Source organism: Oryzias latipes, chromosome 23, assembly GCF_053564925.1.
Source record: "Oryzias latipes strain Hd-rR chromosome 23, Olatipes_Hd-rR_3.1".
Taxonomy (NCBI): domain Eukaryota; kingdom Metazoa; phylum Chordata; class Actinopteri; order Beloniformes; family Adrianichthyidae; genus Oryzias; species Oryzias latipes.
The window spans coordinates 17217933-17242605 of NC_136259.1; the positions used below are offsets into that span (position 1 = coordinate 17217933).

At 38.8% G+C, this 24673-nt stretch overlaps 3 protein-coding genes across 6 annotated transcripts; 2 read left to right on the forward strand and 1 right to left on the reverse strand.

The window, feature by feature from the left end:
* Positions 1-277: 277 nt before the first annotated feature.
* Positions 278-9576, forward strand: smo (smoothened, frizzled class receptor). The gene is made up of 12 exons (XM_004083156.5): positions 278-1220; positions 2830-3029; positions 3180-3389; positions 3587-3759; positions 3840-4059; positions 4568-4691; positions 4770-4862; positions 5195-5303; positions 6122-6307; positions 6629-6777; positions 7264-7398; positions 7565-9576. The coding sequence occupies exons 1-12, from the start codon at positions 959-961 to the stop codon at positions 8188-8190; spliced, it is 2487 nt and encodes an 828-aa protein (XP_004083204.2). The 5' UTR covers positions 278-958; the 3' UTR covers positions 8191-9576.
* Positions 9577-9793: 217 nt separating this feature from the next.
* cax1 (cation/H+ exchanger protein 1) lies at positions 9794-17640 on the forward strand. 4 transcript variants are annotated; one of them, XM_011491122.4, is made up of 20 exons: positions 9794-10014; positions 10707-10880; positions 10968-11098; positions 11784-11892; positions 11992-12108; positions 12196-12257; positions 12335-12508; positions 12583-12768; positions 12857-12956; positions 13064-13205; positions 13642-13825; positions 13940-14039; positions 14113-14231; positions 14951-14988; positions 15078-15319; positions 15693-15844; positions 15956-16050; positions 16967-17045; positions 17193-17301; positions 17375-17640. In XM_011491122.4, exons 1-20 carry the CDS (start codon positions 9939-9941, stop codon positions 17446-17448), a joined length of 2463 nt encoding a protein of 820 aa, XP_011489424.1. In that variant the 5' UTR covers positions 9794-9938; the 3' UTR covers positions 17449-17640. The 4 variants fall into 4 exon arrangements, with proteins under 4 accessions (XP_011489424.1, XP_078798263.1, XP_011489423.1 ...); XM_078942137.1 differs by having other exon boundaries at positions 15078-15196; XM_011491121.4 differs by having other exon boundaries at positions 9800-10014; positions 12854-12956.
* A 186-nt stretch (positions 17641-17826) lies between these two features.
* On the reverse strand, positions 17827-24564 carry klhdc10 (kelch domain containing 10). The gene is made up of 9 exons (XM_004083035.5): positions 24292-24564; positions 22430-22651; positions 22186-22340; positions 21925-22073; positions 21598-21682; positions 21385-21451; positions 21254-21301; positions 20993-21132; positions 17827-19488 (listed from the first exon to the last, which is right to left on the reverse strand). Exons 1-9 carry the CDS (start codon positions 24380-24382, stop codon positions 19279-19281), a joined length of 1167 nt encoding a protein of 388 aa, XP_004083083.1. The 5' UTR covers positions 24383-24564; the 3' UTR covers positions 17827-19278.
* Between the last annotated feature and the right edge of the window lie 109 nt (positions 24565-24673).

Genomic DNA, 24673 nt, shown 5'->3' on the forward strand with positions numbered 1-24673 from the left:
TTTTATTTTGAAACAATTCAATTAAAAACTTGCCTCAGATAGATTGATCTGGTTAAATCGTAGGAATATAAATCGATTCATTGATTAATTCATCAAACATTCTTTCAAAGTAAAGACACTCATAGAAGCCAGGTTTTTTGTGTGTATATGTGTTGTTGTTTTTTTTTGCATATTTACTTTCAAGGTCTAATTTCCTTCTATTTAATTATTTTTTTTTTCTTCTACACCAAAACACGGGAGATCAGACCTATCCGAGAAAACTTTCAGAAGGTCTGCCGTAAGGCACATTCTTCCACTTGCAGAGGAGGGGGGTGGAAGTGGAGGCTTTGTAGCCCTGGCTTTCCCCCTCCATGTGCATACCAGAGACAGAAAAAAAAAAACAAAGCCACGCAGAGCTGCGACTCCCAGAAGCAGCAAAAACATCACTGGAGGGGATTTTTCTCCAGACTCTCCTACTCAGAGGGATGTCACATTTTTGGGACAAACACAGAGGTCCACGGCGTCACATCTCACCCCTGTTTTTGGCTTGTATTATGAAGGGGTGGTGCATGTGAGCCAGAGATCCTGTTACAGACATCCAGACTTTTCCAACTTTTTTTTTTTTTTTATGGGAGTGGGGGAGGGCGAAGCTTCAACTTTCGTCTCCCGTCTTTCCCCAAAACACCTCAAATGGCGTTTTTCAGCTGCTTTTTCCCCTGCTTGAGGACATTTTCAGAGGTTTTTAGTAATGAGGAAATTCTGGGACATTGTGGGAAAAGCGCACGAGGATCGCAGATTTAAAAAGTTTGAAAGGACTTGGAAACCGTTCTAAATGCGTCTTGGCGTTTTTCCTCCAACCATGTTGCGTTTGGATTCAGTGCTGAAGACGATTGTATGGACCAGTGAGTGAGGGTTTTGATCAGCGGAGCTCCAGGAGTTGTAGTTTTTTTTTTCCACAGCAGAATTCTACACCATCAAGATGTCTTCCCATGGCTGGAGCCCCATTGTTAGAGTTTACGGGATGCTTAGCGTCTGGGCCGCCTGGCTTTTGGGCTGCAGGGCGGCATTTGCCCCGAATGGGACCGTATTTGAGGATATTTGCAAAAAAACGACAACTTGCGAGGTCCTTAAATACAACACTTGTTTGGGATCTCCTTTACCGTACAGCCACACTTCTCTGATCCTGGCGGAGGACTCCAGCAGCCAGGAGGAAGTTTTTGAGAAACTCACCATGTGGTCTGGTAAGATTTTATCTGGCATTAAAATAAAACAATATATGTAATAATTACAACAACAGATAAAATCCAACTATAAAACCCAACCAACACAATTAAAATACATATATAATTAGGCACTATTTTTTGTCAAAATGAGATGTTAACATAAACATGTTCACTGTAGTGTAAAAGTAAAACTGGAGGAACAGAGCTATAATGACAATAACAAAAGGGATCATGTAAGTAATTTGAAGACAAAATTATACAGATTACACTGCTAACAAATTAAAACATTATGTTTTGCATATATGCACATGCTACTGTCACTTTATTCTACTGTCACTATCAAAGGAGAAAAACATTGACGTTTCTCTCCTGCAGTCATTTTTTTAAACATTCAAAACCTGAGAATCTTTGCATTCAAACAAAGCTAGTTCATTCAAGTATTTTAAAATCCTTAAATAAATATTCAGCTTTTATTTTCTTAACCTTTTCCACTGTTTAACTATCAATCATTAGTTTTTTTTATGTTTATGTTTAGGATCACTGTCAGGAGCCATAAGAAAGAAACAACTTGGAAAATATGATTATTACATTTCTTAAAAGAATTTTGCTTCGTTTGTCTTTTTCAAAATAAAATCCCAACCAGAAGGAATGGCTGTTTTTTTTTTGCTCCTATAACTAAAGGGGGTCCAAACGTTTTTCAAAGATTTGTTGATGTAGAAACATGTGAGAGCTGAGCCGGACATACTGTGAACCCTTCATGAAAAAATGAAATGCAACTATTTAATGAGAATTTACTGCAATGGTATATTACTTCTTTCTCCAGATAGAACAGAAAAATATTTAAAAACCTTTTTTATCTAAATTACTGTGAATTTCATATTTGAAGACCAGATTAAAATCTATAAAATAAAAAGTCTGTCTGGAAAATAATCTTTCGTCAATATTAAATCTGGGTTTATATGAAATGTTACATATCTTGCTATTAAATGTTCATTTGGCCCACATGCCGGACTTTGGACATGTATGTTTGAATACAACATACTTTAAAGTAGTAAATTCAAGTACAGATATTTGTACAGTTCTTGATTAGCATTTTTCCTTTCAAAACTTTATTAAAGATTATTCTTAAAAACTTAAGTGAAACTTTAAAAAGATGTTTTTATTTTTTTTACTGTCAGATGATCAGTGGATTGTTTTCTAGATTATAATACGTTTGAGACATTTCAAAAACGTGAAGAAAACAGTAGATTTATTGTTTAAAATAAAATAAAAACTAAAAACTTTATTGATCCCAATCTTGTAAATTTGACTCTAGTAGCAGCAGTCATTAGTCTGTACAACAAATAGTATAAACTGTAAAAATACATTTAAAAAATAAAGAATTGAAAAGGTTTGATGTTCACATAAATCATCAACAGCAAGATGCAGTTTATCTCTGGCACAGGGATGAAGAGTTTTACTGTTTTCGAAGAATTTCCTGTAGATATTTTGTATTTTTAATATAATACAACAGCTTAGTGTTTGTCCAAACATTTTTAGATGTTGAAATCATTATTTTCAGTAGAGTAAGGGGGGCAAAAACGGTCTTTAAATGTCTCTCCCTGCTTTTTTTCCCCCACATCTTTAGGTTTACGTAATGCTCCTCGGTGTTGGTCAGTCATCCAGCCGCTGCTCTGTGCCATCTACATGCCAAAATGCGAGAATGGTCAAGTTGAGTTGCCCAGCCAGAGTCTGTGCTTGGCGACACGTCGGCCTTGCAGCATCGTGGATCAGGAGAGAGGCTGGCCAACCTTCCTCAAGTGTGATCAGTTCCCCGTAGGCTGTTCGGTATGCCTTCCTGATTGATTTTTTTACATTTTATTTTGACAAAAGTAACTTAAATCTGCCTTTCAAGAAAAAAAAAAAACTTTTCTCTTATTTAAGAATTTATCATCAAATGTACCGGTACCTTTTTTTTCTTGCCCCTTCTGTTTGCAGAATGAGGTGCAGAAGCTGAAGTTCAACACGTCGGGTCAGTGTGAAGCTCCTCTGGTGAAGACAGACATCCAGTCCAGCTGGTACAAGGATGTGGAGGGCTGTGGAATCCAGTGTGACAACCCGCTATTCACCCAAGACGAGCACAACGATATGCATGCTTACATCGCTTACTTCGGCACCATCACCCTCCTATGCACTTTCTTCACCCTGGTGAGACGTAAACACGGTTGTCAATTTGTGACGAGTGTCAAGGAGTTAGTTTTTTTTAATAAGATGAAGCAAAAAAAATTCTGATCACATAACAAATGCAAGATGCTGAGTGTCTTTTATTTTGGCGGTTTTAGTTTTTGTCTTCAACCATCTTTCTTTGTCTGTTATTTTTTTTTTTTTTTTTTTTTTTTTTTCAGGCCACATTTCTTGCTGACTGGAAAAACTCCAACCGCTACCCGGCTGTCATTCTCTTCTATATCAACGCCTGCTTCTTTGTGGGCAGCATCGGCTGGCTGGCCCAGTTCCTGGACGGCGCCCGCAAAGAGATTGTGTGCAAGAGCGACAACACCATGCGACTCGGGGAGCCCTCGTGAGCGCCACGAAAAGAAGAATAAAAAACGCGATGAGCGCATGAATGCGGCATGAATTCACTGATCTTTTTCTCTCCAGATCCTCGGAAACGCTGTCGTGCGTCACAATCTTCATCATCGTCTACTACTCTCTGATGTCAGGGGTGATCTGGTTTGTCATGCTGACCTACGCCTGGCACACGTCCTTCAAAGCGCTGGGCACCACGCACCAGCCGCTGTCTGGTCGAACCTCCTACTTCCACATGGTCACCTGGTCCGTGCCTTTTGTGCTCACCGTGGCCATCCTTGCCATCGCTGAGGTAACCATGGCGTTTAGGAGTCTTCTTACACCTGAGGCGGTTGAAGAATACTTCCCATTGGTGCTGCACGATATAACGAAAACCTGCGATGTGCGATGTTAGTGATCAATATTGCGATGACGATATAACTTGCGGTATATGAACAACTGGCAAAACAACCAAAAACATCATTTCCATATTACTGCAAGACTTTAATTCAAATAAGAGTCAAAATCCCTTAAATCATACTCCAAATGACCCTCGTCTACATGGTCAACAACGTGAACGGCTCTATCTGATTGGTCCAATGCATGAAAGCATTTATTCAATTAAATATTTCAAGCTGCCAAATGATTGTTTTTAGCACATTTAAGGTTTATAATTAATCGCGATTTTTGCCGACTTTTTTGCGATATGGATATTGCACAGCTTGAAATCGCGATAACAATAAATTTGCGATTTATTGTGCAGGCGTACTTCCCATCCACTCAAAATGATCTGGAATTGACCTCCATCTGCTTCTCTAAAGGTGGATGGGGATTCTGTCAGTGGGATCTGCTTTGTCGGATACAAGAACTACAAGTACCGGGCTGGATTTGTTCTGGCGCCTATTGGAATGGTGCTTTTAGTTGGTGGCTACTTTCTTATTCGGGGTGAGGCGGCCCGATCACCTTTAATAGGCTCTACTCCCTGTCATGTCAGATGATAACATTTTCCCTTTTTTTTTTTAGGTGTGATGACATTATTTTCCATCAAGAGTAACCACCCAGGCCTGCTAAGCGAGAAAGCAGCCAGTAAAATCAATGAGACAATGTTGAGACTTGGTAAGTTCTGCTATCAGGCTTCTGTATTTGAAACCCATTTCCTACCACATGAGGTGCAGTCATGGTTAAACCGTTCTGCAGTCAGCCCACATTTTTCGTCTGAGGCCACAGAAAAAAAAAAAGGAGCAAGGAATGTAAACACCACAAAGATATGTACGCCCATGAGCATTTCCTGTTTACTATGGCAAATGCACTGGCTTTTTGGTATTTCTTTAAAAATATTGAATGTTTTTTATCAATCACCTCTAATCTTTCTTCAAAAGCGTTCTCAGTCTTACATGTTTGAATAAAAGGATCTAATGGGAGACTTTCTCTTGTGTTTCTGTTGTCAGGGATATTTGGATTTCTTGCGTTTGGATTTGTTTTCATCACCTTTGGATGCCATTTTTATGACTTCTTCAACCAGGCTGAATGGGAGAAGAGCTTCAGGGAATACGTGCTGTAGGGTTCTTTGTTTTTCTATGTAGACATTTAGTTTACAGACATCCCATGAACATTTGCAAAGAACCACATCATAAACTAAGTATCATTACTATTAATAATATTAATAATAGATTCCAAAATGTCCAAAAAAATAACTTTTTGTGCAAGAATAGAAAAAATTCTAAAAGTTGTATACAACTTAACATCGTATTATTTAGAAAATACTCTGGTTCTAACCAATTGAAGTCAATTCAGTCGCTGTTTTTTTTAAAGAAATGGACGCCGTCATGTTAGGGCCGGATGCTGTCAGTAAGCAGTCGGTCTGAGTCATCATTTCTATGGCAACGGCTCTCGCCAATCAGAAGTGAGCTTGTTGGAAGCCCCACCACTGGAAAGCGGACTCGGGAGAGTCTGTCAATCAAACATTTCGTTATTGAGGCGTCTGATTAGTCAGTTGGAACGCCGGGGGGAGGAGTCACTAAGTCCTGTTCTCTTATACCCTCAATAGTTAAAGTGCAGATGGCTACACAAAAGTTCAAAATTACTGAGAAAAGTGATCCTTAGTTGATAATTTAAAAAAATGTAGAAAACTGGAGTTGTGTGATGCTTCATCTAACTTTAACTATATTTACACCAAAGCAATTGCTATAGAGAAGAAAATGTGTTTATATTTTCTTTATCTTTTGCTTCTTTGCTGCAAACCTTTATCAGATCTAACTAACTAACCAACCTGCTACAGATTTTGTTTGACCTTATAAAGCAGTCCCTCTACATGTTTGTAGAATCTTTTAGAATCTCATGCTGCCCTGTTCTGAAGTATTTTACTTCGCCAACAGGTGTGAAGCCAACGTGACAATTGCCTCTCAAACCAACAAGCCCATCCCAGAATGCACCATTAAAAACCGTCCCAGCCTGATGGTGGAAAAGATCAACCTTTTCTCCATGTTTGGAACTGGAATAGCCATGAGCACGTGGGTGTGGACTAAAGCTACCATCCTCATCTGGAAACGCACCTGGTTCAAGTAAGCAAGTGTCAGGGGGGGGGACACTTTGGTTCCTTTACTGTTAACTCATTGTGAACTTTATTTTGAAATCCCATTTAAAAAGTTGTGTTTTTATGAAATTTTGGCTTTTTCTTTCATTCTGACATAAAAAAAGTTTTATCCCAAAAGCCTTAAAATTGCTTAAATTTTATTTTTTTAGTATTGAGAAAATTTGCTAATTAGAGTTCTCTAGGAGAGCCATATCTGCACTAAAAAGCTCACTGCAGAAAAAAAAAAAAGAAAAACGTCCTGATCCATCAGGAATACATATCACATCTGCGGCTTTTGTTTCTCTGCCAGGATCCTTGGCCGCAGTGATAATGAACCCAAAAGGATTAAGAAGAGCAAGATGATAGCCAAAGCTTTTGCAATGAGGAAGGAGCTCCACAAGGACCCAGAGAAGGAGCTGTCCTTCAGCATGCACACGGTGTCCCATGATGGGCCAGTGGGTGAGCACTGAAGAACACCAGGGTTTGATTTTTGTTGCAGATCTTCACCTGCAGACTTAGGCTGGTTGTGTTTTGTCCTGAGTGCAACATCTTCCTGCAGGCAGAGCAGCAGGTCAACCCTCTCCTCCATTACATTATTGGAAGGGAATGGACATCCCAGCAGATTCCTTTTTTTTATTTTTTTGAGCTTTGAAAACATACATTATTTACTCTTGCAGCAAATTGATACATACTTTACTTTATTGAATACTAATCTTTTGTATTTTGCCCTCTTGTGGCCATTAAGTGCAACTACAAGTATGTACTTGGAATATTATTATTTATGGTTCACACAAATATATTAATCAAATGATCCTCTTTATTTCAAACATAAAAGTAAACAGCCTCATTGCCCAAAACACCAATACAAATGTTCTGTTTTTTTTCAGAGGAAACTTCCAAGTTTAGATTTTTTTTATGAAAAGATTTGTTTTCTCTTTTTCAAAGCTGGAATTAACTTCGACATAAACGAGCCGTCCAATGACGTGTCATCTGCATGGGCGCAGCATGTGACCAAAATGGTGGCAAGACGAGGTGCCATCCTACCTGAGGACATTTCTGTCACTCCTACTGGTACACCGGGTAAGAGCCGCCTGTTTTTTGAGCTCCGTTTTGACAAAACCTCTGTTTCATCAACATTTATCCAGATAAAAGTTCCCTTTCAAATAGACTTAAGTAGTCTGGGTGGAATGTGAGTTTAGACCCTCTTCTACTGTCAAAATTAATGATTTTTGTGATCTTTTAACAGTACCCCCTCCAGAGGAGAGAAACAGGCTATGGTTGGTTGAAGCGGAGATTTCACCGGACATGATAAAGAGAAAGAAGAAGAAAAAGAAGAAGAGGAGGAAGGAGGTGCGCCCGGCTGAAGAGGTGGCAGATCCCCAGCCTTATCCCCAGCGGGAGTTCGGCCGCAGCTCCGTGCCTCGGCTTCCTAAACTCCCCTGCAACTCCAGCCTGGTCGGCAACCTGCACCGACAGCAGAGGGAGCAGCAGAAAATGGAGGAGGAAGTCCTGCCGGGGTCTTGTCCGGACTTCCCACCTTCACACCCTCTTTCCTACGAGGAGAGATGCCCCTACCTGCAATGCCAGGACACGTGGAACAGGCAGCACAGCAGCCTGATGTCCAACGCCATGACACGTGTCAGCTGTTCAGACGGCGTGGGTCTTAGGCCTCGCTGGCAGCCCTCAACTTCAAACCGGCAGCTCGGTGGCTCTGCTTTTCACCTGGCACAGGCGGACCTCACTGATGGACTGGCAGAAAGAATGGCTCACGTGGCTCGGGTACCAGCAGGCAGGATGGCTGGTTATGGACCCGTGCATTCCAGGACCAATTTAATGGAAGCAGAGCTCATGGATGCAGACTCTGACTTCTAAGAGCACAGAGTTTCTAAAAGTGCTCAGAGGTACATAGGTATTAAGCTAGAAAAAGTGCTGGATACTTTCACACTTATTTCTAAGAGTTTCTTAGGTTTTCAAGATGAAAAACAAAGCTCTAGAAGGGATAAAACCGATAAAAATGTACTTTTTATGTGTCTATCAACATTTTAAAGGCAACTCTGAGAATAGAGCAAGGCAGCTAAACTGTTCTTGGCTTGAGAATATATATATATATATATATATTCTCTTAAAAATAGAACACAATAATCTAGATCCTACCTGTTATCTGGATGTTTGGGCAATTCTAGCCAACAACAGTAAAGTCTTTCTGTCAGTAATTCCACATTTCTGAGAGACGTCAGAAAAACCACAATTCCTTTTAGGCATTTGCCTTTTATTGTTGTATGCTTCTTGTGTATCACTGTTATTCCGTCTGTAAAATACTCATTTTTACATGAAGTTTGCAGTAAACATAAGCAACACATTGACATAAATGCATTCAAAGTTGTTAGATTTTTTTTTTTTAAATCTACCCATAAACTCAACAGTTGTGTGTGTGTGGAAAAACAACAGAAAAGCTTATAGAACAAATTTTAGATTGCGTCACAATAATGAGACTTCCTCCAACTTGAATGTAGGAGTCACAGGAACTGCTGCTGCATCTGAGTAGCTTCTATACTTCATTCTAATCGTCACTCTTTTGCCTGGTGCAATGATGATAATGAATTATTTAGGTTTGCTTTTCCTAAAGAAAACCATTGAATACAATGTTGTTTCAACTTATCTGTATGTAAATATTTAAATATCATATTTTTGAAGCATTTCTTGAGTTTTGTATCACCTTGGATGTCATAAAAAGACATTTGTTAAGTACATTTTACCCCTTAAAACTATTTTTCTCCTACTAAGTCTTGTTTTTGTACATTTTTTGTTCAAAGATTTTTCTATATAACTGTATTTTGTAAAATTTTGGAAATCAAGTTAAGATAAAGTTGGGTTTTTGTTTTGTTTTGCTTTTTAACCAAAATGTCAGTATAAAATATGTTTTGTTTGTTTATGCTTACAGTGCTACTTCTAAGGCCATCACAAACCACCCAGAACGCCTGATATGTTCATGTAAAATACATATGAGAGATTTATTTATGTGATCACTGTGGTGACTTTCACAACAAAACAAAATAGATTAGGCCCACCACTGAAGTTTATTTGAAAATAACCTGAAATATTGAGAATATTGTGTTTCAAAAGTTTCCTTTTTTAAATTGTGGTTAAAATTTTTTCCAAAACATTGTTGTTACTGTTTTTTTATTTCCACAACCTTGTTAAAGAATGTCATTGTGCAGTTGTATTTTGTTTTTTGTCAATAAAGATATTTTCATGGTTTGGATGACGTCATAATTAATTAGAGCTCCCCCTGCTGGTGATTTACCTCTTAATTTTATTCATTTTTTTTTTGTTTTGTTTTATTAACTTACCAAACTAAATAATTACACACATTAAACGAAATTACAAATATGTTAATGTTACTATGAGGTTTTCAAAAGATTAATAAGAAAAACAGACTTTTATTCATCATATAAAGGCGATGTTTCCGCCGCGTGAGGGTTCACCTTTCACCCCTCCCCTGTGTAGTGTGGTGGGGATGAAGAGGCAGTCAGTCCACGGGAGGCGTTAAGAGGGGAAAGGTCCACGATAAAAGAAGCACGATGCTGTGACAGAAACACTTGTGGGAACAAACCGACAACATGTCCCTCAGAAAAAGTTCTTTTGTCCCGGAGGATTTGGAAAAACCGCGGACAAGGTCTGTGCTTGAATCAACAGGTGAGACCTAAACATTATAGTTTTTTTGTTTTTTAATTAAGGGTATTAATATTATAGTTTTTTATGCGGTTGTAACTGTTTCTTTGAATAATTTTAATTTAGAAGGCTTGTTTTGTGTGTTAATGTTTGTCTCAAGCGTGCTCATTAAAATCACCTGCGTAGTGACGGTAGTCAGCATAAATAAATTAAATATATTTAATATTATTATTTTAGTTTTATTTTAACTCAATGACTTCAATATTTCGGCCTTCTTTATTTTTCATTAGAAAGATTATTTCTTTAAATAAAAATAGTGACTTTTTGTGTGTTACATTTTTCCTCGTGTTTCTCAGCTGATTTAATCAGAGACCAGGATTTTAAAATACAAAAACAAAAAAAAAACAAAAGGTACAAGGCACATATTTGAGGAGCAGGTTTGGAAAGCATGCTGTAAAGCATCTGCTTTAATTTTGATCATTCCTCTAATAAGTACAAGAGCACTTTAAGCCAAACCACATCAGTACAAGTTAAAACAATATGTTTGTTGCTTTGCGTTGATAATGTGATTGGTTTTGGTAGACAGTTGACTGTGGAGAAGAAACCGCATGACCCTCAGGAGGTTTTTGTTGGTCACACACATTTTCCCCAAGAGGGAGAACCGGTCATGGCTGCCGATGCGGCTCATTTAATATTTCAAACGTTGTCTCATACAGAGAACTGCTTCGATCCAGAAAACCATCACCCTCCGTGGCTGCAGGGGCGGCCTGAGAGGCTTTGCATCGGGGCTCAGCATCCAGAGCTGAACGGTGTGGCCACGCCATCACCAGACGCCTGTTCACAGCATTTCTGCCACTTCACACCCAAGTGTTTCCTTACTGTCCACAGAGGTGAACCAGACTTTCTGCATTAGTTTTACTCAAATTTACTTTGTTCAAAAGTTAAGACAGGTTCTGTCCCCAATGGGGTTTACTCAGGAGCAAATGGCACGTCCGTCCGGTCTACTCCATCCCACTTTGGTGAAGACGGATGGCATGAGGGGACTACAAAAACCACCATCAGAGTGGAGAATGAGGTGGAGGCGCAGAGAGAAGCCAACAACTATAGGGTGGGTGCAGAGGGGTAAAGTTCCTCCAAAAGCTGGTCTTTCAGCCGAATGCCCTCAGTTTAACTAACAAGATGCTTTATCATCTTTATGCAGAACTTCAGATCATTATTTTTAGTCAAAGATATAAAAGATCTACTCCAATGAAAATTGTGTTTTTGGTGTTCTAGTGTGATTTTTCAGTATTTATTCCAATCACTGGAAACCGGGAGAAGACGAAAAAATGTTGTTGGTAAACAAATGTAGTTGTGACAAAAAAAGCTACACGGCCAGGTCACAAGCTCCCTGCTCTGCTCCATTTTTATGCATGGATTTACAGACGACTAGATCCCATGTATGTCTTTATTTACCAAGTCTTAGCTGGCATCTGGCTCACAACTGTGCAGCTGGATAGCAATTCACCATTTTTGTTGCACCAATAATGTTAGGTTGGGGTTGTGAGGGGCTGTAAACTAGCGGAAAGGCATGTAAACGGATGGATGACAGGAAGCGGGGATGGGCTTACTCTTTCCAAACAGTCCCTCCCATAACTGAGGGGAATTTCTAATGAACTCTCGCCACTCTGCAAAAAAAAAAAACAGCATAATAATGAAATCCTCTGTGGATGCTTTTAAAATGGATCAAAAGATTAGTGGGACTTTAACAAGTTTCTGTCTTTTAAATCTGTTTTTCTCTGTTTTTGTACTAGTTTGGCTTCAGAAAGTGGAAGGGAAATGTTACTGAGAGACCAATTGAGGATAGATCAGATATAGTCAAGGAACTGTACACTGACCTGAGCCTTGTCAGACCTCGAGAAGGTACTTTTTATATTTTCCTTTTGGCTTTACATTTCTTTTATTTTATTTTTTATCTGATTTTTAAATTGAAATCACTAAACTGCATCCCCTTTTTTTCAGGCTCTGCAATCACAGTTGGGAACATAGCTTATGTGTTTTTATTTGGTTGGTGGATTTCGTTGTTCTACATCCTCATTTGTCCTCTAATGTTTCTAACAATTCTCGGTGCTCCTTATGGTATGTATGCCAAAAATAACTTGAGAAAAATAGTGAGTTTTTCTGAGCGCAAATAAACAAACATGTCTCATTTTTGCATGATTCCAGGAAAGTTATGTTTAAAGATGGCGTTATACCTTCTTTGGCCATTCAGGAAGGCAATTGAGAAGGTAAGTTGAAGCATTTCAAGGAAGAAGTTCTAAACTCTCTGATCCAGACAGCTGAAGGCTCGTGATCTTACCCGCAGGTCAGTGACGCCGACAAACCGAACATGAAGCCGACAAACTGTGAGCGCATTTCATCCCAGAAAGACGACGATCTTGTTGGAGACGGGGACTGTGCCCCACTTCTAGTCTCTTCGCCCATCCTTACAGAGATCCCTGTCCCGCTTCTGCCGCAGAAAAGATCATCAGACTACTGGGTCAGAAATACGGTTGATGGCTGTCTGTTTTTGCTGTACTTTAGTGGTTTCTGACTCCTCCTTCCTCTCTGCAGTGTCGTGTGAGTACCTATGTCTGGTTGTTATTGGGTTACCCCGTCCTGGTTGTGGTCCATTTCCTAGCATGCGTGCTTTCCTGGCTGCCAGTGTTTTCAATTCCTGTTGCAAAAATGAACTTTCGGATCTTGACTACTGTCCTCCTGATGGCCCCAGAAGAAGTCCACATAAAGAAGCAGGAAATGGTAGTAAAACTGTAATGTGGGCTGTCTCTCTCTTTTTTTGTCTCCTTTTTGATGCAAATACACTTTCCCCGTATGCTCTCTTCAGCAGAACTTTTTGTGTGAGATCAGAGTTACCCTGTACTGCTGCCAAGCTTTCAACATGTATTATTACAAATACACCATCCAAGGAATCAACATTTTTGCTCTCAGTATCCTTTTAAGCTGTTCAGAGAATTTGTAAGAACTTTCAGAAAATGTTATTTATTATTGTCATCAGTTGTGATGTCACACTTTTGTTTCCTTAAATTTCTTTCAGATCTGTTACCTTTGGTATTTATGACTTTAGTCCTCGGCTATACTGACCATGATCATATTTATCTCAATTCAGAGACCATGTTTGCCATAGCCATCACCTCCATCATTCCCCTGTCCTACTACATTGGCATGGGAATAGCTAGGTAAGGCACTAGATGTGTGGGTCAATAAATGCAGATCTAAGAAAAACAGAACTGCTAACATTTTCAAAGAGCCACTTTGATGATAGGTTTTTGGTTTTTTTTTTTCTTTTTTTAAACATGATCTTGTGGTATTTTTTTCTCATGATGGAGGAAGTATGTAAGGCAAATTGATCTTAAAATTGCATTTCTAAGTATTTCTTTATCCAAATCATTGTGAATCAGGAGCAGACTGTTTGTTTGAAGTAGTGAATTTCTAATGAACTTCTGCCACTTAGCTGAAAATGTCCTAGATGACAACAGTTTATTTTATTTTACTAAAACGGCATAATCCTAATCAAAAGACCACTGGGGAACACTTTGAAAATGGATCAAAAGATGATCGGAATGGAGGTTTTGTTTTTAAGTTTGATCAGTGTTTCATGTTTTGTCCCTGCAGCATTTCTGCTCAGAGTAACTTTGCAGTGGGGGCAGTTGTAAACGCAACATTTGGCTCCATCACAGAGATCACATTCTACATCACAGCACTGCTGCGGGGGCACCATGCTGGCACCAAATGTTATGAAGAAATCGTCAAAGCTGCTCTCACTGGAACACTGCTCGGATGCATTTTGTTCATACCAGTGAGTGCTCACATTAGCAAATACATGCACTCTGTATGACTATTTTTGAAGGTTTACCTTTTTTTGAATGAAATATGCTTTAACTTTTTTTTTTTTTTTTTTTTCTGTGTGTAGGGTATTTGCATGACCATAGGGGGCATCAAGCACAGCGAGCAGCGATTTAACAGTCGTTCAGCTGGAGTGAGCTCAGCTCTACTCTTTATATCTGTTGGAGGTCAGGTTGACCATTTGTTTTAAATAACTATTTCCCCCCAACATTTTATGAACGTGTCTGTTGGGCTTTGCAGGTGTATTTGCTCCCACCCTCTTCTCAAAGACTTTTGGTAATCTGGTTTGTGAAAGCTGCTCAAATATTCCAGGAAATGCCAGTGTCCTCTTTACCTGCAAAGACTGTCACTATGATACGGTATGTTGGTTCTTCTGTTGGCTAAGGTTGAACAAAATTACGACGGAAACCGTGAAAGGGGGAAAAAAAAAGAGAATGAAGATGTAAAATATGACAGAAATTTTTTTTACTTTTATAGAGCAGATCTTAAAAAATAAAGCTGTTGCAAGCTTCAATCCATAATAAGCGCTGACTAAATCCATGAATGCAGCCATTTATGGCGATGCCATAAGGCATCTTGGACCTATAGTCGTCACTGTTTATGTTGTCATCTGCCAGAAATCCACTCCTTGTGGGTCAAGAATCGTTATCACTAGTCTTGTCTCTTAGGAAACCACAAAACAAACTCTAAAATTATTAGTTTCCTCCACGAAAGACAAGATATCTCCAAATCTGTCTGAAATTTTATTCTGAAAAGTCCCAGTTTCCTACAAATTCCTTTTTATAATTACAATAACACAAATTTGACTCGCTAGAAGACTTAGTATTTCCTCATTTGTAAGGAAATGAATTGTTCTTATCTATTATCATAAAATATTTTAGTTTATTCTCTTGTATTTATTTTTAATGGCGGCCCTAATACTCTGTTGTACATAAAAGCTTTTAATTAAAAAAAAAAAAATCAATATACTCTCTTCAATTCAGTTGTACGGTGTGTTCTAGTCTCATAGCTTTGGCACATGATGGTATCATTTGTAGGATTTGGTATTTTCAACCACATTTTTTTTTTTTTCTCCAAGAGCCAAGCTGATCCTCATTTGATCCTGACGCATATTGAGTAAGTCTTCATTGTACAAATGTAATTTTGCAGCTCATCTTCAGTGTAGTCCACACACAAATATTATAAGTTTTTTTTCTGCCTTCTAGGCCTCTGGTGTACACCATCTCTGTCCTGCTGCCTGCCTCATACTTGATCGGGCTCATCTTCACATTGAAGACCCACTCGCATATCTACGACATCCACATCAGTGAAGGCCACCCTCATGGTCAGTATGTTCAGGAGACTGCCAGCTCCCACAAACCCACTGGTGAGGTCGTCAATGGCTGTCTGCAACCCACCGGCGTGTGTATTAATGCCAGCATTAATGACACCACCCACGGTGCAGCAGGTGTGTGGTGTGCATGCAGCTCTTCTGGGGGACAGAGTTTCTTTTTTTTTCTTTTCTTTAATCAATAAAACTCTGCATGTGACTTTTTATTGTCCTTACAGTTGGGTAAAGCCGTTGCTAAAGGGTTTGAGAAGGTGCAATTCTGGATGTTCCGTTAATAATCTGATTGCAACTCCAAACAAAGTTTCAAAATACTATGTAATTGTAAATTAAAATATTTAAGGGCAGTGCATGCAAGATTTTACTAACTTCATGGTCAAACTTGAAGCAGAAATGTCACCTTTTTAATCATTTGCAGAAGGCATAATGTTAATGTTCTCAATGGCAAATTGACCAATAAATGTCTGGCCTAAGGCTTTTGTTGTGCTCACAGGATGTCTGTCATCAGCAAGTCATGCTGTTGTGCACTGGTCCCGCTGGAAGGCTCTCGCGGTGTTGATTGTTGCCACGGCGCTCATGGCTTGCTGTGCTGACCTTTGCACTGAGAACATCGAACCCATCCTGTCTCATTCCTCCATCTCTCAGGTAGATCTAATTGCATACTCTCCATCTCGCATTGTGAGCAACATGACAGAAATGCTTTTTTCTGCCTCAATGTGTTCTGTGTTCCCTGAGATCCATATTCTTGTCTTTCAGTACTTCATTGGGGTCACAGTGTTGGCCATGGTGCCGGAGCTGCCTGAGATTGTTAATGGGATCCAGTTTGCGCTGCAGAATAATATTAGTCTGAGGTTGGAGTGCAGTGCTGTTCCATCTGAAACGTTTTTCTGATATCTTGCAAGTGCTTTGTATTTTTAAAGAGTCTTTACATCTACAAACATGGAATTGTGAAAATTCTAAGCAGTTACATTAAAAAAAAACGTTTTATTTTCAATTAAATGTTAAATATTTATTGTAAGTATGTATGTAATTTGTTTAATTATTTTGTAAAGTTTTTTTTTAAGCAGCAAATGAAGGTTATTAGGGAAAAGATGGAAGGTCTGTTAAGCCAAGTTCCCACCGCCATTGGCAACACGCGTTTAAGCATCCACTTCTAATGAAAAAGGCTTGGTACACTCCTACACGTTTCTGGCCTTTTTGCGTAAAAAAACTTGTGTATTCACCCGCCGCTATGAGAAGTTTTTTTTTACAACTGTTTTAGTGCTTTACATGCAAACGTGCAATAATTGAACGCTCGTTGCAAGTTAAACCTGGTCAAAGTTTGACCAATGAGGGACTCGGGTTTGGTAGTGACGTATGGATGGCATCCATTTTAGTTAACAGAAGTGCCATTTGAAAATTGGAGGAGAAATTAATAATTGCAGTTTGTACCCGGCTGGAATTATGACTGTTTTTCATGCATCTGAGTATAGCAATTTGCACCGCTTTGACATTTCTCTCAAAGCCTGCTTTCAACTGTGGGTGCTGGACATGCGCTAGTTAACAGTGGCAAAAGAAAAAGAAGCCCCTCCCTGCTTGTCCAGTGTGAACACCATGAGCTAAATGCGCCTTCTTGGACATGTGTCGCAAGCCCCATGTGTCTGTAGCTTTAGAGTTGGGGATGTGCAGTTACAAATGATCCTCTCTACTGTTGCCTGCATTGTCCAGATAAGTCTTGTCATGTTCTTGGTAAAACCTGTTTTGACCTCCAGTAATATCTGATTGCAGCCTTGAAGTGGGCAGTTGTATTGCTGTTCAGGTCACAATGATCCAGATTCCACTGCTCATCCTCTTTAATGTCTTTTATGTGAGTAGCCCCTGTGGGTTTATAAAAATCCAAGCAGTTTATGAAGATTTAATTTTGATGGGTGTTGAAATAGGAACATTTTTTATTAAACATTTTTTTCCTTGTAAGATTTAGTCATTTCTGGTAATGCTTTTCTTTCTTCTGTAGGATGTTGGATTCATTCTTGTGTTCAGTGACATTCATCTGTGGGCCAGCATCTTTAGTGTCATTTTGGTCAACTACATCTTCATGGATGGGAAATGTGACTACTTCCAGGGTAAGAGTTGGGATGAAATTATGAGATTATTGTAAATGTAATGCAAGATTATAACTCTCTTTGTTTTTTGCAGGCACTGCCCTGGTGGTGGTTTACCTCATCCTTTTGGCTCTTTACTTCTTTGCTCCTTCTCCACGCTCATGTTAATCTGAGTGTCAAGATTACAGATCTATTTTTCTGAAAATATTGAATTAACCGTATTTTTTTCTGATTGTCTCAAAATATGGGAAACCAGCTGAATAAGGAATTGTGTAAATGTAGTTTGTGGCGTGTTTGGTGGTATATTGAGATTACTTGAAAATTATAATTCTGGTCACTCCTAATAAATGAATAAATTGATACATTTTTCTTTTACAGTGCTTCATTTTGTATTGCTGTTTAAACATGGCTAAAGAAAGAGGCATGTTCTACTGGGTTAGATTTGGTGCTTCCTCGGTTACAGTGACATGTACTCATGCAAAGAAACTCAAACTGCAACTGAATCGTTCTGTCATACTTATTCATGAAAAAGGAGGTGGGGGGAACTAATTAAACAACGCTTTTATTGACAGAACTGGTAACACAACATTCATACAAGCACACTATACAACATTTTGCAAGTTGTGAAACCAAATCCTTCAATGAAGATTTAAAAAGCAGGAAATGACATCATGCAAAAAGGTGGTTTGGAAGGCAGGACCGCGGACATGAAGTGCAGGTTGAGCTGTGTGCATCAAACTATCTGACCACATCCCATCTAACTCCTATGTTTTTCTTTTTTCCCTTGTATAAAACTATTTGGCACCATTTAAAAGTTGAAAAGCAGTCAGGACCAATGATAATAGGGTTATTCTATTATGACCAGAAACATTTGAGTCTGTAAAACAAGCTTTTGGAATTAGAATCTGAATCTAAACATGAGCTCTACCTCGATTTCTAAAATGTCCATTTACAAATGTGAAAAAGGCACAATCGTATACAGAAATGTTTGGAAATGCGCTACTTCAAATCCTGGAAACTTTTTTTCTGTTCATTTAAAACTTTCAAGAGCACCATATTCACAGTGACCGTTAAGAAATGAAAGCTTTAAGCAACGGGGAAAAAAACGAGAATCTAATTTTTGCTTTTCAAGCCAAGATAACTTGATTAATGCACAAGAGGGAATAGCAAAGCCAGGATGAACAGCATGTATGAAAAATAGTTTTGGGCAATAGACACATTTAAACACAAGTTACATTTTATTAAGATGTGTATTGCAGATTACATAAGGCTAATTTGACAAATTAAAAAAAACAAAAATTCCCTTAAATGACCAATTGTGTTAACTCGTAACATTTAAGGTCCTCTTTGATTTTCCATAATTAAACTGAAAAGAAGCTGCCATGATGAGCCAGGGAACCATGTCAGCAAAACTGTGTAAAATTTCCCACAATGTGCAAAACAAAAATCCCCATCTGGCACTTTATAATTGCTCTTTCATGTAAAACCTATTTAAATAAGTAAATGTCTACAAATATGTGGGAGGAAAATGTGCAAATGGCAATACCAGCTCAAGAGAAAAACGTCCTCGTAAATGTTATATAGTCCGTCAGAAAAAAATATATACATATTCTTGCTTTGCATTAAAATAGTAAAACTAGGATGCAGATTTCAAAAAAACAAAAAAAAAAAATGGGGAAAAAAAATAGTTTTTTTAAGTAGTCATGAGGCAAAGTACAGGTTTGTCATTACTTGGTGGGAGATTTTAGCTAGAAATCCAAATGCTCTTAGAAACAATGGTGGCACAAGAGTAAAATTCATAAAACAGTCCACGTTTAGCTAGAATTTTCATCATAACTGAAAAAAAGAAAAGGCATCCCTCTGTTTTTGGTTTTAAGGCGGAGCTACTTCACGTCAGGGTTGTTTTCCCGTCCTCTCTCGGTTTTCTTCTGTGCTGCGTTCCTGTCCTCGCCGTCCTCCTCAGCCCAACTCCAAGTTCTGTTTTATGCTCCACTATCCCTATTTCAAGCGTTCAATGAGCTCCTGTGTGAGGCCCAGGTTCAGCAGCTGCATGGTGGGGAGAAAAGCCAGGTGGGGAAAGGCCTTGATGAGTTTCTCCCAGCATAACTCCAGCAAGCTGGGAACAGAAAGCCAGATCTTGAAGAGCGAGCCAGTCCTTTTGTTCTCATGGATGTTCACTACGCCTCCATGAATGTACATGCAGCCAGCCTAGGAGAGAATGACAACAGGGGAAAAAATGGAGTGAATCCCTTAAAATCCTGTACGCTGTTTAGTCTCAGTTTGGTGGCGGATAACAGCATTGACACGCCCACAAACTGACGCATCACTGGACATCGTCCTCCCTTTTGTTGATACGTTTTAGGAAGAGGGGCAAATGCGTTCAACTGGATCTGAACACAGCAGGGCAACACAATCTAATGAACACGCTTATAGATGATTACACTTGCTTTAGGCGGTAATCAGACACGACGCGGTTAAATATCAACCACTTCACAGATGAATACACAAAACATTTAGCCTTGTGATGGTTTTAGCTGTACAACAGCAAAGGTCACATGACGTTTGGAAAACTTAAAACCCTAAAAAGAAAGGAGAAAAAGTTAGACAAGTAAAATATGATAGTGAAAAAAAAAAGAAAAATTTAAATATCATGGAAAGGTGTTTTCATTTCCATAATTCCATTTAAAAAAGGGTAACTTTCATTGAATATATTTTCAGTGCCCACTGTTTAATTGGTTTAAAGTATTTGCTGATTTTGACATAAATTGGGATTCTCGCTCATAAAACCCACAAAAACAACATTTAAAAAAATTTGATTACTGTTGAGAAATCTGCCCAAATTCTGCAGAACATGAAAGTTTTAAACTGAGTTTCACCAACTACTAATCTCAAAGCACCTGGACAGGTTCCCCAGATGTCATTAAATTGGTTGATTTGGGTTAAATATGCAAAGGAGTTCTGACTCGATAACTAGCCAGAAGACCATTGACCCCCTCTATAGTCTGGGTAAGCCACAAAAGTTCACAGCTCAGTGGACGAAGAAGACGTACCAGCATAAAAGACGATTTTCAAAAGGAAAAGATTCAAGAAGCTGGCAGAAAGAGTGGAATGATGATGAAGAGTGATGATGACGAACAGCTTCAAACACAACCACTTTCACGAGATGGGCTACAGCTGTTGGGTTCCAGGGGTCAAACCACGTCTGAGCCTGGGCCAACGTAGGAAATGTCTCCACTGGACCAAGGAGAAGGAGGACTGGACTGTTGGCCAGTGGTCCAAGGTCCACCAAGGCAGAACCTCTCAGAACCTGTCTTCATTCTTCTTACCCCCTAACTATCTTTTCCAACACATTTGACAAAACGAATAGCAAGCCCAGTCTTACAATAACATTGCAACCAATTTCTAAAGCTGCCTGAGGCCTCATTTCCGTGAAATGTTGACTGGTAGGCATCTGGGATTCATGCTAACTAAATGTCTAAGTGAATTTAAGGCAGAAACGACTCTGGAGTCTTCCCGAATGACAGAGCTGCTCGCTCTGTCCCTAAAGGTGAGCCAAACAACCCTGATGGGAAGTTCATTTTGACCCACTTAAGTTTGCACTCTCATTCCGTCGGTCAGAGCAGAGCTACAGACGAGGCTGAAATATAGATCCACATCCGTGAACTGCATATATATTTGTTTTTTAAGAGCTAATCAGGGCCTTTATACTCACTGGGGTTACAGCAGCACAGTGAAAGTAAGCTGGCTCGGGCATCTCTGCTGGTAGTTTATTCCACTGAAAGGTGTGCAGGTTGATCTTCCACAGGTCAGCCAGTATCACTTCCCCGTTGTAACCACCGCAGATGAACACATCTACCACAAACGCACATAGAAATGATGACCTTCAATAGAACAGGTTCTTTATTGTAAACCGAGAAAAACAGAATCTGCGTGGAAATGTTCAAGTCGCCACAAAAAGGAAATACTTCCTCACCGTCACGTATTTGTACACAGCTATGGCATCGCCGAGGAGCGGGGTAACCTGTCAGACAACAAATCATTTAAGCATGGACAATAACAGGTTGGTTTTTTTTCTCCAAAATATTAAACATTAAAGATACAAACCAATTTTTTCATGAGGTTTAGTTGTAATCTCCTCCCAAGAATTGGTTTCCAGATTGTACGCATGTACCTACAACAACAGAAACAACCATCTCTTTGATTTCCAATCACTGCTTTTAAGATTATTTGCAAAGATACTTCTTAATTTAAATGCTGTGAAAGCTGAAGCTGTTATGGGTAAGGTGTTCAGAAAAGTCTTCTATAGAAGTGGGGTACCTTGTCTAGAGGATAAGATGTCCAGGAGGTTCCTCCTCCAAGAATATATATCCTTTGTCCATCATGTGCTATTTCATGCCTATACCTGTGACACCCATATGGTACATAACGGTGAGCCATGTTAGATAGATAGATAGATTTGCTTTTGAAATTGAAGCATCACCATTTCAGTGCAAGAAAGACAAAATAACAAAATATAATATTAAATAAATCAGTATGTACAATATATCCGAGTGTGCAAATATAAACTGGAATATAGAATGTTAGGGTAAAACAAAAGGAGCATGTCCCGCCTCTGTAACGCATTTCTAATTCTAAACGTTGTACCGTTCTTCGGGAAGGTCATCAGGGGGGTTATTGGGTTTAAGGTGGATCCATTCCCTGGTCGTCAGGTCCAGCCTGTGCAGGTCTGTGCTGTAGATGTAACCAGTTGTACCTCCAAACACATACAGGAAGCCATTGATGATGACCATCGCCTGTAGAGACAAAGGACATGAAGCTGCAACTTACAGAAGTTCTACTAAAAAAAAGAAAAAGGCATAGCTATGATGTACTGAACATTCATTAGAGATAAAAAGGACTGGTTACCTGTCCGTAGATTCGATTGGGTTTCTTCCCTCGACAGTTGAGCAGCGACCATCGCTTGTACTTCACATTGCAAACGTGAACATCGTTGCCGTTGTTTTCACCGAAAGGGATCCCAGTTCCGCCAAACACCAGGAGGTTGTTACCATGCAAAACCGCTATAGGATCACAAAAATAAGTACAGTTTGAAACAGCACATAGAATTTTTAACAGAAATGGGAACATTTGAGAAAAATAAAAGATTAACCTGACATAGAAGCTAGCTCAGTTGGCATGTAACCTTCTGTTCGGATCTGCTGCCAGGAGCCTGTGGCGAAGTGGTACCTCCAAAGCTCTCGGAACAGCGGATAGTCTTCGTTCTCGGAGCCTCCTGACTCATCATAGTCAGGATTGTAGCCTCCAAACACGTAGAGGTTAGTGTTGTCAGCAACACACCGATGCCCACTGCGGGCGGGGGGGCTTCGATGACCTGCAACAGAAGGAACAAAGCTTGAGGAGAGAAACAGCAGACCCGCGTTTGAAACCATCATTCAAAGCACATAAAGTAAAACCTCCTGAACAGACTGGAAGTTTAATATATAAAAATACCAGCTAGTAAACTGTCAAAAGCGCCTTTTTTTTTATTATACACAAAAAGCAAGGCGAAGCCAAGCACAGGCTTTTCACAATAAAAAGTGCAGCCAGTTTCTTTTTGGAGGCCCAGTCAGATGAAAATATGCCGTTCTTTCAAATGATCTTATAGCTTCATGCACTTTTTTAAATAATGTAACACACTCAAAGGAAATTTCTCAGAAAGAAGATTTATGTCTTTTACGATATTTGCATGAACAGTATGTGTTGCGTTTCTGTGCAATTACAAAAGAAACAATTTTGATGTCTTAGGCACGATTAGATTAAGGATGTCATCTATTTTAAACAAATGACATAAAAAATTTTAGTCTGAAAATATTGAAGAAAAACGAGTAGAATATGTCATTACTGAAGAGTTTAAAGGCACACGCCGATGAAAATTGTCTTTTTGGTTTTTGCAACACATTCTTGTGGGATTTTCTCATGTTTGAGGACACATTTAAAGAAAATTGCATGTCTGAGTATTTCTTCAATCAAATTCCTTGTGAATCAGGAGCAGATGCAAAAGCCACAAGCTTCCTGCGCCGGTCTATTCTGATGCATCCATTTGTAGACGACTAGATCCATATGCGTCTTCATCTTCCTCGTCCAAGCTAAATTTCTAATGAACTACTTACTCCCTGCAGAAAATATGTCCCAAAAAACGACACCGGTTTCGGGGATTTTGCTTAAAAACGGCATAATCATAATTCAAAGACCACTGGGAACGCTTTTCGAACAAATCAAAAGATGATCAGAGTGGCTGTTTTAAACAATTCTTGAAAACTCTTCAGTGAAGCTGAAGTTAATGCATATTTCTGAGAATAACAGCTATAACCACTGCACTTTATTATATTTGCAGTACTATTTAAAGCTTTAAAAAAGTGCTGCTAATGTAATTTCAATTTACAAAAGTATAAAATACAAATAAATGTTTCCAACTTGAATGAATCCCAGTAATATCAGATAAAACAAATACACCCCTTCTCTGTTTATTGTTTTTAAACTTATTCACAAGCTTATCTATGACTCTAGTTCAATGTGTCAATCAATCCATATATTAATAGTGATGAAAACATATAAAAAGAATATGCCAATGGAGAATAAGTAGAAATAGCATAGAAGTGGAATATAAATGCAATTTTAAACTGATTTATTTTTTCTTGGTTGGATTTTTACAAACAAATCTTAGATTTTAGAATAGAGCTAAAAAGTAAATGTGTCAATTTAAAATCTGAATGTTTACATTATGGAGAAATCCATCCTTTTTATCGAAGAAAACAAGTGGGAAAAAAGGCATTAAATACAGATACATAATGTATACATTACATTAAAAAAATAAAATTAAATGAGATATATTAGATAAATTTAATTACAAAAATACATTAAACACCCATTATTATATACACGTAATGTTCCTTACGGAACAATGGTTTAAAAGTGCGAAGAAAAAACCAAAACAGAGGGTTGATAGCATCGTTGCTAATGTTATGAACCGACCTGCTAGCAGCCCTTCGTGCGGCGGCCTGCCAATCAGTCTCTCGAATTTATTCAGCTGATCTGAACAGTGAAACCTTTCGGCGTCCGACATCGTGTCCCCTTCACAACCCTGTCCTCTTCGATGTCACGTCGAATATAAAACACGTCTGCCAAAACGCTGCTGAAACATTTCACATCTCAGGCAGGTTTGAAGCCATTCACTGTTTTTCTTTCCACCCCGGCAGTGACACACTTGACCAATCGCTGAGCTTGTTACCAGGACGTTGCGTCTTCAGGAAAACGGAACTGCCGCCATATTTTATTTTATTTTATTTTATTTTATTTTATTTTATTTTATTTTATTTTATTTTATTTTATTTTATTTTATTTTATTTTATTTTAT

What these genes read in the sequence shown, in the direction of transcription:
- smo (XM_004083156.5), top strand. Translation starts at nt 959, where the DNA reads ATGTCTTCCCATGGCTGGAGCCCCATTGTTAGAGTTTACGGGATGCTT. An exon ending in AGCTTCAGGGAATACGTGCT is followed by an intron (nt 5,304 to 6,121) that starts GTAGGGTTCTTT and finishes CTTCGCCAACAG; the next exon opens with GTGTGAAGCCAACGTGACAA. An exon ending in GTCCCATGATGGGCCAGTGG is followed by an intron (nt 6,778 to 7,263) that starts GTGAGCACTGAA and finishes TCTTTTTCAAAG; the next exon opens with CTGGAATTAACTTCGACATA.
- cax1 (XM_011491121.4), top strand. Translation starts at nt 9,939, where the DNA reads ATGTCCCTCAGAAAAAGTTCTTTTGTCCCGGAGGATTTGGAAAAACCG. An exon ending in GTCTGTGCTTGAATCAACAG is followed by an intron (nt 10,015 to 10,706) that starts GTGAGACCTAAA and finishes TGTCTCATACAG; the next exon opens with AGAACTGCTTCGATCCAGAA. An exon ending in AAAGATCATCAGACTACTGG is followed by an intron (nt 12,509 to 12,582) that starts GTCAGAAATACG and finishes TCCTCTCTGCAG; the next exon opens with TGTCGTGTGAGTACCTATGT.
- klhdc10 (XM_004083035.5), bottom strand. Translation starts at nt 24,382, where the DNA reads ATGTCGGACGCCGAAAGGTTTCACTGTTCAGATCAGCTGAATAAATTC. An exon ending in GCACGAAGGGCTGCTAGCAG is followed by an intron (nt 22,652 to 24,291) that starts GTCGGTTCATAA and finishes CTTCTGTTGCAG; the next exon opens with GTCATCGAAGCCCCCCCGCC. An exon ending in CCAATCGAATCTACGGACAG is followed by an intron (nt 22,074 to 22,185) that starts GTAACCAGTCCT and finishes TTGTCTCTACAG; the next exon opens with GCGATGGTCATCATCAATGG.